The sequence below is a fragment of the Mustela lutreola genome, chromosome 10 (genome assembly GCF_030435805.1).
Source record: "Mustela lutreola isolate mMusLut2 chromosome 10, mMusLut2.pri, whole genome shotgun sequence".
In the NCBI taxonomy this organism is placed as follows: Eukaryota; Metazoa; Chordata; class Mammalia; order Carnivora; family Mustelidae; genus Mustela; species Mustela lutreola.
This window is the reverse complement of record NC_081299.1, coordinates 92,127,856-92,148,328: the sequence shown is the minus strand read 5'-3', so window position 1 is coordinate 92,148,328 and position 20,473 is coordinate 92,127,856. Positions and strand designations below refer to the sequence as shown.

The following is a 20,473-nucleotide window of genomic DNA, read 5'->3' as shown; positions in this document are numbered from 1 at the left end:
TAATTTATTAACATCACAGCAACTCAGTCCAGTAGATACTAATTTATCCCCACTCCACAGATAAAAGTACGGAGAGGTTATGTCCAAAGATACAGAACTAGAAAGTTGACAGATCTAGGAGTTGAACCTACACAATCTGACTTTAGCAAAAGCTTTGTAACCACGGTGCTATTCAATCTCACAATAGTTAAAGGCATTAGGTCTTGAGTACTTGAATAAATAACTTGGAAAATATGTAGAGATTTATATGACTGGCTGAGAGTAGGAGGAGGAATGGAATAGTTCCAAGATGGGGGACCACAGCAAGTAAAAGGCTGGGGTGACATGAGCCAATGGTCTTTGTTGTATTGGAGAAGTGGAAAATAAGATTGGATTGACAATTTGGAGCCAAATTATTCTCAAAATGTGTAATATAGTCTCTTCTGAAGAGTCTCCAACAGGATAGACTACAAGGAACCCCTGAAGATTCAGAGTTAGGCAACATGGTAAGTAGATACCACGGGAAAAGTGAATTAACAAGATTACAGATTGTACCTAAAAGGATAAGATCCAAGTAAGATGAAAAACAAAACAAACAAATAAAAAGTGTTTGATGATAGTTCAGATAAAAACAATGTAGTCAAATCTTTCATGGTTTTGAGTCTATTGGACTGGGAGAGAGTATGGTGCCTTCGGAATCAGAATTTTGAGTTGGAAGGGACTTAAGAAAAAAAAAATCTAGTCCAACTCACTTAACCAGTTAGTCAAGAAAAACCAAAGCCCAAGAGGTTGCCCCAGGACACATGGGCAGATGTGGGGAGTCAGGGTTAGAACTCTGATATTTTTGTGGTCTAAGTGTGTTACCCTGATACTGAACTTCTATGACTTCTAGAACTTAGAACATTGTTGCAAGCGGATGCCACGTGGATGGGCTGTGTGTGAGGCCAGTGAGGCATTCAGGATGGTACTTGCCTGTAATCATGACCAGCTGTTTAACTGAAGTGGGAAATTGAGAAGAGGAGTAGTCATTTTAGGTAAAACATACCAGAATTTCTTCTTCCTTCTCTCTCTCTCTTTTTCTTTTCTTTTCTTTTCTTTCTTTCTTTTTTTTTTTTAACCAGATCCTTTTTTGATGGGAGAGGAGCACAGATAATGACTTTGACTTTGCATGTAATGGTTTTTTTGAAAGTAAAAAAAGAATGTCAACTGTGTTAAAGTTTGTTCTCAGAAGTAAGGAGATTTGGATGAATACTGACTGAAACCAGTTTACTTTAAAGGGAGAGTGTTTTTCTTTTCATTTTAGAGATTCAGAACTTTAGATATAATGCACGCAATTTTACTAAGCATTGACGAGTTCATTAGTCACTTAGAAACTCTATCAAATTCACTTTAATTTGAGGAGTCTGTGTTAATGAATGATTTTCTGTATATCCTGATAATTCTGTATAATCCTCTGTTGAATTTCTGATACATGTTATCTTCTGAGATAATTAGGTAGAGTCAGAGGACAGCAATGGTTCTGCAAGATTAATTTATTACTTTTCTTCTACATAGAAGCTTCAGGGTTTAAAACACTCCATGGTTGAATATTTACTCCTTATTTAATTGAAGTTACAAGTTATTTGTCTAAAACAAATCAAGATTAAGTATTCCATGGTGACATGAAAGTTTTCTTCTGGCATGTGTTGGTGAGAACTTGGGCACTGGCTTTTCTTTATGGAAAAAAAAACCCTTTTTATCTCATGCTGTGAACTTATAGGTTCTAATATAAAACATGTTCTTGATGGGAGCCAAACTGTTGTAAAGCCATGAGAACAACAAAACTGATTTTATATTTTAAAGTATATTACTTTTCTTCACCACTGAAGATCTCTCCTTTCCAATAGAATTAAATCTACCATTTTATTTCCTCCTCTTGTAGTAGATAATATCTCTTTTCTATTAGAAGGAATTTTTAATAGCAGAGAAATTGTTTCCTCATCATAGAAAATTTAAGAAAAATAAGAGAAAAAGAAAACAGCAAATGAAATAATAGCAACTGCCATATAAGTTTTTGAATGTCCTCAAAAATTAAAAAAAGAACAAAGCTTCAAACCTAGAACAACATTTATTTCTAATATTAAACCTAACATCTGTGGGCAATCCTTTTCCCTTGCGGGCTCTTGAAGCAAACCATTTACTTTTGACGGGTGCTTCTCGAAATCAAATATTGTTCTTTTTGAAACTATTCATTTAAGAATTATTTGACTTGGGGGTACCTGGGTGGCTCAATGGGTTAAAGCCTCTGCCTTCGACTCAGGTCATGATCTCAGGGTCCTGGGATCGAGCCCCACATTGGTCTCTCTGCTCAGCGGGGAGCCTGCTTCCCCCTCTAGCTTGCCTGCCTCTCTGCCTACTTGTGATCTCTGGCTGTCAAATAAATAAATAAAATCTTTTTTTAAAAAAGAATTATTTGACTTGGATTTTAACCCTATTATTTTTGCAGCATAAAATAATATTTTTTTCAGAAATATTTTTTAGGATTGATTTGATCCATCAATTATTAATTAGAAAGACTCTATGATTTTTAAATCAGTGTTGATTAGAAGCAAAGAAAAGATACCTAGATAACTTAAGCAGGGAAGCTTCTCTAAATGACTGGCAAAAATATTAATTTATACATGGTTAGGAAAAAATAGAAATGCTTATTCCTAAAAGTATAAGATTTAAAACTATATCCTAGCCAAGGTGAAACATTCTTTTTTTTTTTTTTTTTTTTTTTAACACTATCAGGATGGGTAGATGACCTTTTCCCCCCACTAAGATTATTTGAGAGAGAGCGAGCTGGAGAGAGAACATGGAAGGGGGAGGGGAAAGGGGAGAGGGAGAAGCAGACTCCTGGCTGAGCAGGGAGCCCAAAGCAGTGCTGCATCCCAAGACCCCAAGATCAGGACTTTTGCTGAAGTCAGATGCTTAACCCACTGAGCCACCCAGGTGTTCCTAGACAGCCTTTTAAGTACTGTACTTTTTTGGGAATAGATTATATTCCTGACTAAACAGAATCCAATTGAGTAAAAGTAACAGTACTTCTTTGGTAACAATACTTTTTTTAAAAAAGCCTATGGAATGTTTTGCCATAGGCTTTTTAAAAAAGATTTATTTCATTATTTTAGAGAGAGAGAGAGAGAGTGTGTGTGTGTGTGTGTGTGAGCATAAGTGGGAGCAGCAGAGGGAGAGGGAGAAAAAATCTCAAGTGACTGTGCTGAGGTGGAATCCGTCAAGGGGCTTGAAGTCACTCCTGAGACCATGACCTGCGCCAAAAACCAAGAGGACATCTAAACAACTGAGCCACCCAGGTGCCAGAGGTTGTTGTAGTTCTTACTACATGGGTGGGAAATTGTGAGAAGGCAACTGAGAGCCCTGCCAAAGTAGAGGTGAATTCTCTGAGTCATCGATAGTCCCTCCTTTCTTGATTTCTGAGCTACAGGGCAACCCATATAATTAGAGGAAAGAAAAAGGTAAATTTTGTGCTGTTTGTAGTCAGCACATTTTATTTATTTATTTTTTTAAGATTTTCTTTATTTATTTGAGGGAGAATGAGTGAGAGAGAGCATGAGAGAGGAGAAGGTCAGAGGAAGAAACAGACTCCCCGAGGAGCTGGGAGCCCGATGCGGGACTCGATCCTGGAAGTCCGGGATCATGACCGGAGCTGAAGGCAGTTGCTCAACCAACTGAGCCGCCCAGGAGCCCAGCAAGTTTAACTTTAAATTCACTCCTCTGGGCTCAGAATACAAGGAGGGTTTGGAGAGGTGAAAATGGGCATGGAATGGGGAAGATTTTCTTGGTGGCAGGTGTTACTCTCTCTAGTCGTACTCCACTAAAGCTTCAGAGAGTGTCCCAGCAGGTGACAGCATGAGACAACCACGGGGGTCATGGGATTGGGGGAAGGAGGAGCAAGAGAAAACTGAGGTGGAGTGGAATTAAGGGGTCTGGGGGTAGTTGGTGTCACTGATATTAACAGAAAGAGGGGCTGTTCAGGGGATGGGGGTGGTGATGCCACTGGCCCAGTAGCAGTGTAACTACATGTTACACTTAGAAATCATTAGGTCTGCAGCACCTGGGTGGCTCAGTCAGTTAAGCCTCTGCCTTCAGCTTGAGTCATGGTCCTGGTGTCCTGGGATTGAGCCCCGCTTCCGGCCCTCTGCTTAGTGGGGAGTCTGCTTGTCCCTTGCCCTCTGCCCCTCCCCACCACTCCTGCACACTCTCTCTACCTCTCAAATAAATAAATAGAATCTTAAAAAAAAAAGAAAGAAAGAAATCATTAGGTCTGATGCTTAGCAGGCAGAGAGGAGAAGGATAGATTTGAGAAGGAACACATAATTCAAATGTACACATGGCCCAAAAATGAGAATAGCAAAGACAGTTTATACAGTTAAGAATACTTTTTTTTTATTTTCAGCATGACAGTATTCATTATTTTTGCACCACACCCAGCGCTCCATGCAATCTGTGCCCTCTATAATACCCACCACCTGGTACCCCGACCTCCCATCCCCCGCCCCTTCAAAACCCTCAGATTGTTTTTCAGAGTCCATAGTCTCTCATGGTTCACCTCCCCTTCCAATTTCCCCCAACTCCCTTCTCCTCTCTATCTCCCCATGTCCTCCATGCTATTTGTTATGCTCCACAAATAAGTGAAACCATATGATAATTGACTTTCTCTGCTTGACTGATTTCACTCAGCATAATCTCTTCCAGTCCCATCCATGTTGCTACAAAAGTTGGGTATTCATCCTTTCTGATGGAGGTATAATACTCCATAGTGTATATGGACCACATCTTCCTTATTCATTCGTCCATTGAAGGGCATCTTGTTTCTTTCCACAGTTTGGCGACCGTGGCCATTGCTGCTATAAACATTGGGGTACAGATGGCCCTTCTTTTCATGGCATCCGTATCTTTGGGGTAAATACCCAGGAGTGCAATGGCAAGGTCATAGGGAAGTTCTATTTTTAATTTCTTGAGGAATCCCCACACTGTTCTCCAAAGAGGCTGCACCAACTTGCATTCCCACCAACAGTGTAAGAGGGTTCCCCTTTCTCCACATCCTCTCCAACACATGTTGTTTCCTGTCTTTTTAATTTTGGCCATTCTAACTGGTGTAAGGTGATATCTCAATGTAGTTTTAATTTGAATCTCCCTGATGGCTAGTGATGATGAACATTTTTTCATGTGCCTGATAGCCATTTGTATGTCTTCATTGGAGAAGTGTCTGTTCATATCTTCTGCCCATTTTTTGATATGATTGTCTATTTTGTGTGTGTTGAGTTTGAGGAGTTCATTATAGATCCTGGCTATCAACCTTTTGTCTGTACTGTCATTTGCAAATATCTACTCCCATTCTGAGCATACTTTATTTTGCATGCGCACTTTTATAAATCATTTGTCATTGAGCAAAGTCAGAGGGAAAGTGTAAATTCTGACTAGGTAGAGCTTTTTATCTGTCTTATTTATCACTGAATCTCTAGCATTAGAAAAAAATAGATGATTAGTAATTATTTGTTTAATAAATGAGTTAATTATCACAGACTAATTTGGAATCTTAGAAAGGAACAAATGGACTCAGATGAGGAAAATAAACCATAAACCCCCAAAGCAGAATTGAGATGGGACTCTAGCTACTTCCACTGTAGATCTCCTAATCCCTGGGGAAGGAGGGATTACAGTTCAGCAAAATCACACCTGTAGGAGACATATGGAATGGGCTTCAAAGAATATTTTATGAAGCATGTTTGCTTTGCTGTTAAGTAGCTTCAATAATTTTTCACTAGATTTTTTTTTCCTCTACAGTCTAAATTTCACAAAACATTTTTATGCTCTGCAAATCAGACATTGAATCAGGGTTAGCCCTAACTGACTACCTGGAAATCACTTAGAACACTAGAGCAGGGGTTTCTACTCCCACCTTGGGGGCAGTGTCATAAAGGGCATTCTCATAGGGACTAGCAGTGAACCCATCCTCTGGTATGCACTGACCTGGGTTCAGGTAATACAGAGTGACACTGCCTGTCATCAGTTTCCAGTAAGTCTTCCTTTGACCATGTATCTACTGCTCTTGCAACTGTTGCCTATGCTCATGATGGCTCTCCCCTCCTGTGTTCCTACCCTAATTCCCTCAAACACAAGTCTCACAGCCTCCAGTCTCTAGTAAAACTCATTTTGGTACACCTCAACTCTTCTAACTACCCAGTTACATAGCCTCAGAGTCATTTTATTTTATTTATTTATTTAAATATTTATTTATTTATTTGACAGATAGAGATCACAAGTAGGCAGAGAGGCAGACAGAAAGAGAGGAGAAAGCAGGCTCCCTGCTGAGCTGAGAGCCCGAAGCGGGGACCTATCCCAGGACCCTGAGACCATGACCTGAGCCAAAGGCAGACGCTTAACCGACTGAGCCACCCAGGCGCCCCCTCAGAGTCATTTTAAAAAACGATTTATTTATTACTTTGAGAGAAAGAGAGCACAGGGGGAGGGACAAAAGGAGAAGAAGAGAGACTCTTAGGCAGACTCCAAGCTGAGTACAGAGCCTGATGCACTCTCAGGATCCTGAGATCATAACCTGAGCTTAACCGACTGAGCCACCCAGCCACCCTGGGAGAGTCATTTTCAACTCATCTCTGCCTGTTGTCCCACCAAGTCCAGTCGATTCTATAAAATGTTCCACAGCTGTTTCTCAGTCTTCGTCCTTTTCATCTTCCGCCCTATTCAGTGCAGTAACTTCTGAATTGGTCACCTGACCTCCTAAAACCATGTTTTTCAGACATACAGTGGCCACAGTTTTCATCCCAAATTCCCACATCGACCCTATTTCTCTCCTCTTCAAAAACTCCCAGTGGCTTCTTGGTACCCTCTATTCGATCTTGCCTTTGAGAACCTCCATGATCTGGCTCCACATAACAATCCGATGTTGCCTCTAGATACCATCTATCTAGTCCAGCCAGCCTGTTTCTTATTCCCTAGTTCTCCAGAAAAGCGTGTTTGTTCTGAATTCTGTGTTTTTATCCATGTTATTCTTCACTTGGAAAGCCCTCCCTTGCTACAGGTCCAGGTCAAATCCTGCCTCTTCAATAAAGACTTTTTAAAATGGTTTCATTTTTCTTTGATCTCCCATTTCCAACACATTAATGTGTTTATTATCTACATTATTCTTTTTGGTCCTTGCTCACAGGCCATTTTGCAATATGACTTAACTATTTCATTGTCTCCATTATACACTGTTTGCTTCTTTATACATGTTTTTGTCCTTAGTCTGGTACTTTATAAATATGAGGAACTCAGTAAAGATTTATGCACTTGACGAATACAGCTATGTTTTAATGGAAAGAAACTTCTATCTGGAGTTACATATTTTGGATATGCTTTTGAGCCCTGCTGCTCCACAGCCAAGTGACATGAGAAAGTCACAAAACTCCACTGATTTTCAAATTTTATTATTTTAAAGAATCACCTAGATCTTTCATTCAAGAGACATAGAAATTACAGCATCACAAGGCTAAGTCTGAACAACTGAAAGGATATCACTCCTTTGTTGATAGCTGTTGGGACTGGGTGATGGGGACAGGGGGTTTAGTAACTATCCCTTCTACTTTCGTATAGGTTTGACATTTTTCATAATACAAGGCAATCATCATCATCATCCTGGAGCACTAGTGAAAAAATGCAGGAATTCTGCATTCCTAGCTATCCCCCATGAATTTTGATTTGTGGTTTGAAGTAATTTTTAGGAATCTTGTTTTTTATAGTCATGCTGTTATAAACATTGCTCTACCTCTCTGCACCTTTTTTCTAACCTGTATAATTGGGACACAATATCTATGCCATGGATCTACCAGAAGAAAAACAAGCTGCGTAAAAGCTGAAGTTCAGTTCTTGACTCATAATCTGAAGCCCAATATATATGCATTTAAAATAACATAACCCTGGACACTTTGGGAAGGACCATGCTCTCATAAATGGCCAATGATCACTTATAACCCAGAAGATGAATTTAGACGACCAAAGCCAAGAATGAAAGAGAATAAAAGAAGTGAAAGAATGTGATTAAGGGTAGTACTGACACATCCTCTCTTTCCATGCTCTGCTAAGTGATTTGACCCCTTCTTGGAATGAACCGCAGCCGTATTTAATTTGAAGAGCTCAAAAACAACAAATTGCCAATAAGCAGGGCATTTCATGGATGATCTCACTAGACTGGTGACCAGACTAATTTTCAACAGCTGGAAGGACTTATGTCCCTCACACAAATCATGCATAGTTCAGACTTTGTGGAGAAAATCCCTCTGAAAAACAGACTACACACCTCCTGTAAGTGATGTATGATTTAGGATTATTGAAAAAGAATTCTGAGACTCGTATTAAACATATTCTTGTTTTAAGTCCCATTTTTATTTGCTCATAGTAATTGCTTATTAATACTAAATAGATCACATTTAATACCACAATTGCACTAGGTACTTTATCTTCTTCAGCACTTTTGGGTGTCTTTTGTTTTTGTTCTTTTTCTTTTTTAGAGAGACAGGGGAGGGGCAGAGGGAGAGAGAATCTTAAGCAGGCTTCACGCTCAGCACAGAGCCTGGCATAGGGCTTAATCTCGTGACCCTGAGATAATGACCTGAGCAGAAATCAAGAGTCAGACATTTAACTGACTGAGCCACCCAGGCACCCCAGGAATGATTTTGTTTTTAAATTGGATGGATCATACCATATATTTTTAAAAATATTTTATTTATTTGACAGAAAGAACAGGCAGAGGAAGCAGCAGAAGCAGGCTCCTGCTGAGCAGGGAGCCCGATATGGGACTCGGTCCCAGCACCCTAGGATCATGACCTGAACCAGAGACAGACATTTAACCAACTGAGTCACCCAGGCACCCTTGACCATACCATTTTTGAGTTATATTGGTCCCCAGCCATCACTACCCCTCTACACCCACACTTTTTATCCCTTCTAGGCTGCTTCTTACACTCAAAACTTTTAGAGAAAACTTTCAATAAAGTAAATCTAGGCAACAGAAAGTTAAAAATGCACAAGAATTCTGGAAGTAATACTAAGGCTTTTTGTGGCTTCAGACTAGAGATAGTAGAGGCACTTGGGTGGCTCAGTTGGTTAAGCATCTGCCTTCAGCTCAGGTCATGGTCCCAGGGTTCTGGGATCGAGTCCTGTATCGGGCTCTCCATTCAGCAGGGAGCCTGCTTCTCCCTTTCCCTCTGCCCTTCCCTGCTTTGCTCATACTCTCTTTCTTAAATAACTAACTAGATAAATAAAATCTTAAAAAGAAAAAAAAAAGACTAGAGATAGCATGTCTATAGTGATAGGTCTGATAACAGTCATTCTTCAATAAGTATTCAGTGAGCTCTTGGGAATTCCTAGATGAACCAGACACTGTTTCCTCAAGGATTGCTCTTAAGACCAACAAAAATAACTATAAGACAAGGTAGAAATGATGCTGGTGGGGATGGGTTGAGTAGCAGTGGTCAGGAAAGGATGCGGTTATCACTCATTATCAGGGAAGGCTTTTCTGAGAAGGCGGCCCTTTACCTGGGCTTTTAGGAGTTTAATATGGGCAAAGAGATGTGCTCCAGCCTTGGTGAACCCCCCTACCTATTCATCATATACATTGACTACAGATCTGGCTTAGCTTAGAGCCACATTTTGAGGCCATGGTGCATAGCAAGGCTTGCATGGCTGTTGTAAGGACTGGGTCCACTGGCAACATTTATTTAACAGCTGCTCTCATTTGCCACAGCACGTAACTGGAATGAGATGGCAATTTGGTTTTTAATCCTGCAGAAAATTGACCATTGCTTAGCTCATTCTTGAAAGATCCTTTGAAAAGTAAAATTCAAGGCTTGGATTTTCCCCAGTTTATCAGCAGAGTATGAGAACATTGTGGAGATATTTTGGGTAGAAAATCTGGAGGGAAAGACAGATTCGAAATAAGGAATATCTTAAACCCATATTTCATTTGGATCAGTGTCCCCAAACAGCAAAATACTGCCTATACCTTTAAATGAAAGAAGTGGAAAAAGGTAGTCAAAGCCAACTTTGATAATAATTAGATTATTATTTGAAAGAAATTTGAGAATTTTTTCACTGATACTAGTTTCTGGCTCTTTAGAGATGAGAAATACTTTAACATGTATAATGAAACTTTGGCTACCTTCATACATATTCCATAAGACATTATTAAAGAACAGCTGAGCATTTAATCTCCAAATGTGAGAGACGTAATGAGCATGAGAAACGCAATCATTAGGCAGAGATCTGGTACAGAATGTCCAAACCAAATGGAGTCGCGACCTTCCTGATGATCCTTGTTCTAGTGCCAGAGAGCCACCGGCTTTGGGGAGGTAGCCTCTGACTCCTTTTCATTTTTACTAAAAATTAAACTGGTAGTTTCCATGGAGGTGTGGGGCCACAGTTTCTACCATCTGCACACAGATGACAGCAAAGCAGCTGTAAAGAGAGATTTCACCCAGTGGCCACATCCTCCCCGGCACTTTCAAATAAGAGACAGATCAAAACGAAAGGCACTGATAGACAGCCAGCAGCCAGATCTCATTCGCTTTGATTCACGTAACCCAATTCCCCATCAGTGGGATGGAGACAGGCTGGGAGCCCAAAGCCCTGGTGCTAGTATTGATCACCTGTCTTCCCCAGCAGCCTGCGGCAGCTCCTCTCCCTTTGTTTTGTGAGAACAAGGAACCACTTAGCACAGAAGCGGGACTGCTTGGGAGATTCCTGCTGATACTTGAAGGGCGGGGGTTTTGTCAGGACATTGAACATGGTGGAGTTTCTAATTAATGTTTTCAATGCTTTTTGCTTTATTAAGTTGCATCAGTGTTAACTTTTGGGGGTCCTGGGGACACTGCTGAAATTATTCCTGTCCGTGGCACTTACACTGATTAAGTAGAGGGAGGGAAGGGGCCACCAGTGTGGAGATAAGCAGGATTCTAGAAGAGAATAGACTTCATGTAGCCAGTTACTTTTCTAGGCCTAGGGCGGACCTCATGAAAAATGTCTTCTGTGTTCTCCTATCTAGCAATCCTTCCAGCTCTGTACTTGCTTGTAAGTTTATTGCAGTATCAACTCTTGTAAGCAGTTAATATTAAATATAAAAACATTGGACGCTTGGGTGGCTCAGTCGGTTAAGTGTCTGCCTTCGGCTCAGGTCGTGATCCCAGTGTCCAGGGATCCAGCCCCACATGGGGCTCTCTGCTAGGTGGGGAGCCTGCTTCTCCCTCTCCCTCTACCTGCCACTCCCACTTCTTATGCTCTCTCTCTCTGACAAATAAATAAACAAAAATCTTTAAAAAACAAAACACCTCCACCAAAAAACACTACCACGTAGAAACACGTGGGATCTTTGAGCCATCTTCCATAATCTCATGTTATAATGCTAAGTAATTTTTCAGAGATTTAGTATGGAACTCTGTTTTACCTTTAATCTGTAATTCCATATAAACTTCAGAAGACTGTTTTACACTTAGAAAGTGCTAAATATTTGTTAATGAAGTAGGTGAATCAGATTTGATACATTGCCAGTTAATTTTTTTGGTAATGGATTATAATTTTTCACTTTTTACAATGATTGTTCTTCCTATATATACTGACATGTAAAACATGTAAGAATAATTAGCCTGTTTTCATTTTTTTTTTTTGTTTTTTTTTTCCTTTAGGTCTACCATTTCATCCTTTCTCACTTTAAAATAAGCTGAATTATTTGGCTCGGCAGTTTCTGTCTCATTTCCACTTTTACTAAAGATAGCTTCCATGGAGGTATGGGCCCACAGTTTCTACCATCTACCATTGTTTTCTTGGAACAACCCTCCTTCAAGTCCGCCCCTCCCTCTTTCCTTCTTACACCCTAAGGCTAACTGTTGAGAGAGCACCAAATCCTCACCACTAGACCACCAGGAAGCGTCTCTAAGGCTAAATGTTGATCTAAATGGTCCTAAATTTTAGTTTCTGAGAAATGTCAGAGAAGAGAGAAATCAAAGAGGGAAGAACACATGGGTTATTTCCTAAATCTAGGAAATTTCTCTAAGAACAACTTCAAAGTCGTTGCCAGCAACAAACCAGTTTGAAACAGAAATGGATAACATGTTTTCATTCTGGCCAGATACATGATGTCCTTCTAGTGCTTCCAGTGAATCTCCCTTTGTGTTTGTGTGTGTAATAAAAACCAGTTTATGATTTTATAGGTAACCTAATGCCAAGATTACAAAATACAGCGTAAACAGTTCTCAAGAATACATAAATGTGAGAACGTCCATCTGGGTGCACGTGTGTGAAATTAATAAGGCACATCAGACTCCCATTTTGATGCTTTTTGGCTTTCTCATGTGAATTCCCCAAAACGCTGATAAGCCTTTTTGTTAAATCACTCCTGTGTTGTCATAATGAGTCTGATGTTCAAAAGAGATATGGGTTTTCTAAAGCACTGTACTTCAAAATCCCACATCACTCTGGAACATGACACAGCACAATAAAACACAAGCCTAACATCTGTAAAGAATACGTGGAATGCCTAAGAAACCTCAAAAAAGAGGCACCTGGGTGGCTCATTGGGTTAAGCCTCTGCCTTCGGCTCAGGTCATGATCTCAGGGTCCTGGGATTGAGCCCCACATCGGGTTTTTTGCTCCTCAGGGAACCTGCTTCCCCCTCTCTCTCTGCCTGCCTCTCTGCCTTCTTGTGATCTCTCTCTCTCTCTGTCAAATAAATAAATAAAATCTTAAAAAAAAAAAAACCTAAAACCTTAAAAAACATTTTAACTTGGAATATTTAAAACATACAAATAAAGAATTAAAATAATTCTTTACCGGGACGCCAGGGTGGTTCAGTTGGTTAAGCAGCTGCCTTCGGCTCAGGTCATGATCCCAGCGTCCTGGGATCTAGTCCCACATCAGGCTCCTTGCTCGGCGGAGAGCCTGTTTCTCCCTCTGCCTCTGCCTGCCATTCTGTCTGTCTGTGCTCGCTCTCTCCCCCTCTCTCTCCCTGATAAATAAATAAAATCTTAAAAAAAAAATTCTTTACCAAGAAGATTTCAAGTCTTTTCCTGATACTTGAATAGCAAGAGAGGGGAATATCATTTATGTCATAACTAAAACTGTACCTTATGACTGAGTTTGCATAGGCGTAGAGCAGTCACACTTGGCTACATGTAAAGCCGTCTTTTGGGGGTCTGCTCTTAGGAATCTCTCTGTATTTTCAATCTCCTGGGTGGCAGAAGGGCATCATTGTGATATGTATAGATCCTGGCATCAGTGTTTGGGCTCCCATGCTGGTTCTGCCACTTACTGGCTTCTTGAATTCAGGCAAGAGAGTTGAGCCTTCTGAGTCTTGGTTTCTTCATCTATAAAATGAGGGAAATAATATTATTTACCTTAGAGAGATTATGAGAATCAAATGAAACAAAGCACGCAGTTCAATAGCTCATAGTTCAGTGTTCATACAAACTCAATAAATAGCTGTGATCTGATCTCAGGCATAACTAAATATGTTAGCTCTCTCAGATAGTTCCTAATTGTGTGGTAATGGATTTTAGTTGTTAAAAGACATTCAAACAAAAATAAATGAAATAGGTTTTGTTTTGTTATAGGATAAGGAAATGGGGCAATTTCTAGTACTCCTGTAGTTTCTTCACATGGGTAAAGCCATCAGTCCTACAGTATTGCTTTATTTTCCCAAAGATATTGTTGGTGGCTGGAATACATCTGGGTGACACGTGGAAATAGGAAATGGAACTTTAGCCTTGCTTTTCTCCTTTCTCAAAATTACTATAATCATGTGGTTTACATCCCATTCATTTTGTTTATCCATCTACTTGCCCGTCCATCCATCCACTTACCCATCCAGTCAGCCATCCAGCCACCCATCCAGCCACCCATTCATCCATCCATCCATCCATCCCCTACTAGGTGCTAAGCATTGAGATATGACGTGAATTGATACAGTCTCTGTTCCTAAGGAGCTCACAAGAGGGGTAGGTAGGAGTTCAGGGAAGGGGGTGGTAGTTGTGATGCCAGACACTTCAGGAGATAATAATTCTACAAGATTATCAGTATAAGGATAATGATATGCATAGGATTTTGTGGAAACAGGGACATCACAGGCTTCCCAATTGGATTTTAATATTCATCATCTCAGTATGAAGAGCTGTCTCTTTGACATTTATATCAACATGCAAATAAAATTGAAATGTTCCACAAATTAGATCAAGGCTCTTTGTTGTTTATAGAAATACACAGTTGTGTAGCTATTTAGCTTTTCCCTGCAAGTCCAGCCTTCTCAGTCCTATTTAAAACATAATGTGTACATGTATTACTGTTAATACTTGAGAGCAGACTAATGTCTCACCAGGGCCTGAGGGCTGCAGCATGTTTAATGCAGACCAGACACTCAGAAGATCCAGCTGAGGTGTGGTTAATTTGCTGAATTAAACCTTTGGAGCTTCATTGTTTGTGTGTGTGTATCCAGAGTGGAGAGATCGTAGGAACACGTATATTTTCATTTATTTGGACATTATTTAGCTAATTAGTATTTTATTAGTCGATCACTTGTAACACAAGGGCTTTGGTCATGTTCTTATGCTCCTTTTTAGGCTGCTACTATGATGGCTGTTTGTGTCAAAAATTATCGCAAGTAAATTTCTTTTGTTAGATGCTAAGTGGTAATTTGAATAAGGGCCATCATCATAATTGCTGTTGTTATTATTATTATTATTATTATTATTTTCTCAGGGCTTAAACATGTCAGAAGAGAAAAGAAAATCCTGTGGTCCTAACAAGATCCTGCTCAGTTACACTTAAAATATTTAAATTCACACTGATTTGAATAAATAACATTCACATCTATTGAAAGAATGACTGCTATAGAAATCCAGCTCTAACCCACCCTATCTTTACAGTGGTTCTCTGGTATTTATTTATTTATTTATTTTTAAGATTTTATTTATTTATTTGACAGAGATCACAAGTAGGCAGAGAGGCAGGCAGAGAGAGAGGAGGAAGCAGGCTCCCTGCTGAGCAGAGAGCCCGATGAGGGGCTCTATCTCGGAACCCTGAGATCATGACTTGAACTAAAGACAGAGGCTTTAACCCACTGAGCCACCCAGGTGCCCCAAGAGATTTATCTTTGATATGATTTATAATGTTGGTGATTCACTTCTGTGACATATAATAAGTAAACACAGAATAAGAAATGTGGGTTTCTGAATTTCTTGGTAGTAGATAGGTATTAGTGCTTTTGTAAACTTAACAGTTGAAATAACAAAAAGAAAAAAAATTGGTGAGGATTGAGTGACAGCACACATTGTATAGCAAGAAATGAATTTATGTGGCTTTCATCTCCTGTACAGTCCTTTGGTACATTAAAACTGAGGCATAGCCTAGGGAATTCTCAAATCCTCACTTCCTGATTATGGCGTGATTTTGAACGTGGAAAGAGACCTAGTGTGTGATACCCATCATCTATTGCCTTCTTGTCTTTCCTGTTTCCTGAAGCTCAGATACCACCCTTACTATTTCCCATTTTTATAGTACACAAGGCTGAGGCGAAGCTCCAAACCACAGAGCAATGCAATAGAAAAGAGAGGGTGCCTGATACGCTGCAGGGCCCCAAAAGGCTCACAAGACACACAGGAAGGAGCAGACCTTCTCATGTGGCCTGACAGTAGCACCGTGAATGCTTTCTGATCTTTTCACTACCGGGAAGAGAGAGGGCAGAGAGAGTAGGAAGAAGCACCATACCCCATTTTTTCATTCATTACTCAGTCAACTAATATTTCTTGAATGCTTATGGTGTGCCAGTCACCAAGATTGGTTCTGGGAATTTGAAGATGAATAAGTTATCATCCTTGCCTTCAAGGTGTTTCAGTCTAGCGGGGAGAGATTTAAACCAGTAATTAAACTCGCTAAAGTAATTATTATAATGGGGAGCAGCTGTGTATGGAAAACAACATAGATGTGGAGGCCAATCACATTCACACCCTGTTGTGAGAGCTTCGTAACCCAGAAGAAGCGGGTGCTGACTGCCTATGATACTGTTTCTTCATCTGTTAGGAAAGGGGAACATCTTCTACTTTGCAGTAAATGTTTGTCAAGTACCCAACAGAGGGCTTGACATTGGGTAAAAGGCAGACGGCGGGTGTCCCTCAGGAGCTAATTCGGGTCTCAGGGCAGTGGGTCCCCTGAGTCCTAAGTCCCGAGTCACACGTACAAAAATGGTCTTCATGGGAACACGGGCAGAGCACTGGCAAGGAGTTGCCACGGACAGAATTTAGTCTTTATCCCCCAGCTGGTCACTGTCACTAAGTAGTAAGATTTTAAAAGAAAACGACTTGGGCTGACAGCTCAAAAACCCCGTTTTCGTCGTCCAATTTCTGACACTTGAATGAATTCCACATGACTCCTGTTTTGTACTTCTACTAGTCCCCGTCTCCTCTATGCCTTCCGTAGCTTTTCCTCTTGCCCTTTTCGTCACTCTCTCCTTCACTGTGATTTAAGAAGTATTAAGTTTTGAAGTAATAGTATACATATTACAATATATATGAATTTAAAAAAACAGAAATAGAATTTGTTTGGCCATTGCTGCCTTTTTGTGAACAAAAAGCTATTGGTTAATGTTATGGAGTCCTTACTGTTGGGTACCGCATGTTCTATGCATCGTATCAGTGCTTCTCAGACTTTAGCATCAAGTTGTGTCACCTGGGGAGTCTTGTTAAATGGGAGGCTCTGATTCATTCAGTCTGGGGCAGACACTGAGAGTCTTCATTTCCAGCAAACTCTCGGGTGGTGCTGCTGGCCCATGGACTGCGTTTTTGAAGAGCAAGGTGCTGTTATCATTTGATGTTGACGAAGACACTGCAAGGGATTATTTCTCTCATTTTACATATGTGGGAACTGAAGGTTAGAGGCATTATGTAATTTTCTCAAGGTTATTTTGCTAGAAACTAGCTAAGCTCAAGCTCTAAGCCTAGTTCTGCCTCTTGGTATAGTGTATGTTATCTGGGTTTTGGAAATGTCCTACAAAACTCAAGGGTAATCTATTGCTACCTGAAATGGAGTTTTTACCTTTAGTTATTTTTTTAATGCAACTTCTTTTCCAATTAATTTTCTCTTTATGCAAGGTTGTGTATTACATGGTGATTCAGATGTGTTGGATTTTGTTTCTAAAACTATGCAAAGTTTAGTATGATTTATTTGCCAAAATTGTAGTTTAGGAAACATGGTGCCATTGATGTAATCTGGATTGAACACAAGAGGAAATTGCTGGGGAAGGATGCATGTAAGGAAAGGAAATCCTCCGGCTGATTTATTGTTTTAACACTCAGTGTACACAGTGTGCTATGATTTTCACAGACTAATGGAAAAGGGCACAGTCTCTGTCCTTAACAGATCAGATATACTTAAAAATTTTTTTTCATTTTCTTATAAAATTAATATGGTTCATAATAGAAAATTTGAGCTACGGCAGTGTAATTAAAAAAAAAAAAACCCTAAAATCCCACTTCTTATTTTCAAAATTTAAAAGGATACACCTGGAAAGGGCGAGCCACGACCACATTTATACAGAACAGAAAGAGTTCAATGTGGTAGCATCTTGCCATGAATAGTTTAAACATTGTTTTTGGTTCTGAGGGGCAGTGGGAGTAAAAGCGGCCCAGTTAGGAGTCCCCAAAGGATGTAAGAAATGTGAATGCACTGCTTCAGTCAGCTCTGAGTTCTGGGTGTCTGTTCCAACTTTGCTGAGGGTCCCAGAGCCTGGGCCTAAAGGCACAGCTGAGGACCTATGCTAATTATTCTCCAACCTGGTCCCGGATCACAAGCGCATGCGCAGTTGGCGGTTTGCGCTCCATGGGCGTCTCACTGGCCTATTTGTCCCCTGCAGCTTTCTGTGCGTCAGGAAATCGCCAGGGCTGCAGGGATGAGCAAGTTACGGGTTTGAGAGCGAAGCCGTCTCTTAAGTGAAAAACACCTGGCATCGAAATAGGCTCGGGGTTAGGTGCAGGTTTCTGCAGGCGTCTCCACACACACTTTTAAGGTGCCCAAAACCTCCTTACCAGCAACTAACTTGGAGACACAGGAATTACCTGCAGGAAGATGATTTAGGGGTTAGAATGGGAAGCAGAGAGGGGTGACGATCTCTAAAACTTTCAGCACGGCGTTCTCAAGATGCTCTGGGTCCTTTTCTCTTTTCTCGGGGGACTCCTCGTGCCCCAATTAATCTTTCGCTCCCCTCGGACCCTTTAAAAAATTGCAGTCGCCACCGGGGGGGGGTGGGTGTCCCAGTAGGAACCCCTGTGTATTACAGTGTTCAGCCCCACTTTCCCCGAACCGGGAAGCCGACACGAGGGGAAATCCCCAGACGCCGCAGGGTGGGGGTAGGGATGTACGCTCTGCAAACCCGCGGGCGCGGTGGGCGGGGGCGTTAGGCTCCCCCGCCCCGGGCACCGACCCCAGGCCGGGGCGGCGGCGCTCTCCCACCGCGCCTCTGGGGACTCGCAGACGGCTGCAAGACCGGCCGGCGCGCTGGGCATGCTCAGTCGCCGGGCGCCGGGCTCGCGAGTCGGAAGCCTGTGCGCCGCCGCCGCCGCGGAGCCGGCCGGGGCGCACCGAGAGCGCGAGGGACTCGCTGCAGCGGCGGCCGGGCGGAGGAGGAGCCGGGCCGGCACCGGACCCGAGCCCCTCGCGGAGCGCCGGACCAGCCGGCCGCGGCGCCCGCTCCCCCGCACCCCCGCAGGGCAGGGGCCGGCCACGGCTGGCGTCGGCGGGGCGTGGAGAAACCGCGGCGGCGGCCGCATCCTTGCCGCCTGCCCCGGCCGGGCCGTGTCCCGGAGCCGTCGGGCATGGAGCCGTGGAAGCAGTGCGCGCAGTGGCTCATCCACTGCAAGGTGCTGCCCGCCAACCACCGTGTGACCTGGGACTCGGCGCAGGTGTTCGACCTGGCGCAGACCCTCCGCGATGGAGTCCTGCTCTGCCAGCTGCTCAACAATCTCCGGGCGCACTCCATCAACCTGAAGGAGATCAACCTGAGGCCGCAGATGTCCCAGGTAAGGGAACCGGCGCGGGCGCCTTGCCTCCAGCCGGCATCTCCTATTAATCTTCCGGCTAATTTCTTTGTGTAAATGCAAACATCTAGGTGCGCCCAGCTTGCCCTGCCTCCCAGCCTTCTGCTTTGGGGATCGCTTCGGCTTTTCGTACCTTGGCTTGAAATGGTTTAGGTCTTTAGCAGAATGCTGAAGTCCTGCGTCCGGAGATGGTATGAGGATTTCATAAAGACTTTCTGTGAAGCGGAGAAAAAAAACAAAACAAAACAAAACTGTCTTAGGGTGCCCGTTCCTTCACCTACTTTCGTGCGTTTGTGCGTGTGTAGGGCAACAAAAGGAATTTGATCCAGCTCTCTTACAATAACAATGGTGAGGGATAAACCGAGGTGCTGCGGTCATTCTGCTTTTAGTCTCTTCTACTTTGCGTTTCATCCCCATGTTTTCTTGAAAGAGGAACCATAACATAAATGACTCTAGGAAGTGGAGGGCGTTCCGGTACCGTTATTTGTACAGGAATGACACTGGTCAAAGGGAGGAAAAGGGAGCACCATGCAGTGGTTGTCCCCGAAAGCCCCCTGAGCTTGTGGCCAGCTGGCGAGCTAGGCTGTGTTTACAGCTCTTCTTAAGCCATGTGAGAAGGAGCGAGTCCAACCTCTCTTAGCAGCGACAGGAAACAAGAAGTTTTGCTAGAGATTATGCTTTCCTTCATTCAGGGCTTGCTCAGGTGACGGACGGAGTGCATGCTTGGCTCTTCCAGCCTTGCCTGGACATGCCTCTTAGAGGGATTAACAACAACAACAAAAACTCTGGGGGGGGGGGGGAGGGTGCATCCTACAGTCAACTCAAAAGTCACAGCTCAGAGTAGTAGTTTCGTGGTCCTGTTAGAAAGTTTCCACGCAGAAAGATCGTAAACACCATTCACATCTATTTTCTTTGTAATATGAAAAATCATTTTCAGCTTAGAAGAGAGGAGTCCTTCCTTCCAGGACATATTTTAATCATTAATCCTAAATGATAGTGCCTCAGCTACTCGGCAGCCACAGCACTGCATTTTACAATGAAATGGACTTCATGAAATTGAATAATTATGTATTTAAAGTTAGAGCACACACATTCATCTCTTCTTCATGTCAGTGTTTCACCAGGGTGCCTCTGCACCCCAAATTCTGTATTACCTCCTATCTGCCTTTGGTCGGCTGGTTAGCAGTCCCCCAAACAGAACATGATTGTAAGTGGTGAGAACAATAGGATTTTTTAAAAGATTTTATTTATTTGACATACAGATATCATAAGTAGGCAGAGAGACAGGCAGAGAGAGAGAGAGAGAGAGAGGGAGGAAGCAGGATCCTCGCTGAGCAGAGAGCCGGACTCGGGGCTCGATCCTAGGACCCTGGGACCATGAC

General features: G+C 42.1%; 1 protein-coding gene across 4 annotated transcripts in view; it reads left to right on the top strand.

Moving 5' to 3' along the window:
- Nucleotides 1-18,754: 18,754 nt before the first annotated feature.
- Nucleotides 18,755-20,473, top strand: part of VAV3 (vav guanine nucleotide exchange factor 3) — a 360,704-nt gene continuing 358,985 nt past the window's right edge. For all 4 annotated transcript variants that reach the window (XM_059137589.1, XM_059137591.1, XM_059137588.1 and 1 more), the window contains exon 1: nucleotides 18,755-19,073. In XM_059137589.1, coding sequence (XP_058993572.1) covers nucleotides 18,870-19,073 — 204 coding nt within the window. In that variant the 5' untranslated portion in view covers nucleotides 18,755-18,869. The remainder of the gene's footprint in view (nucleotides 19,074-20,473) is intronic.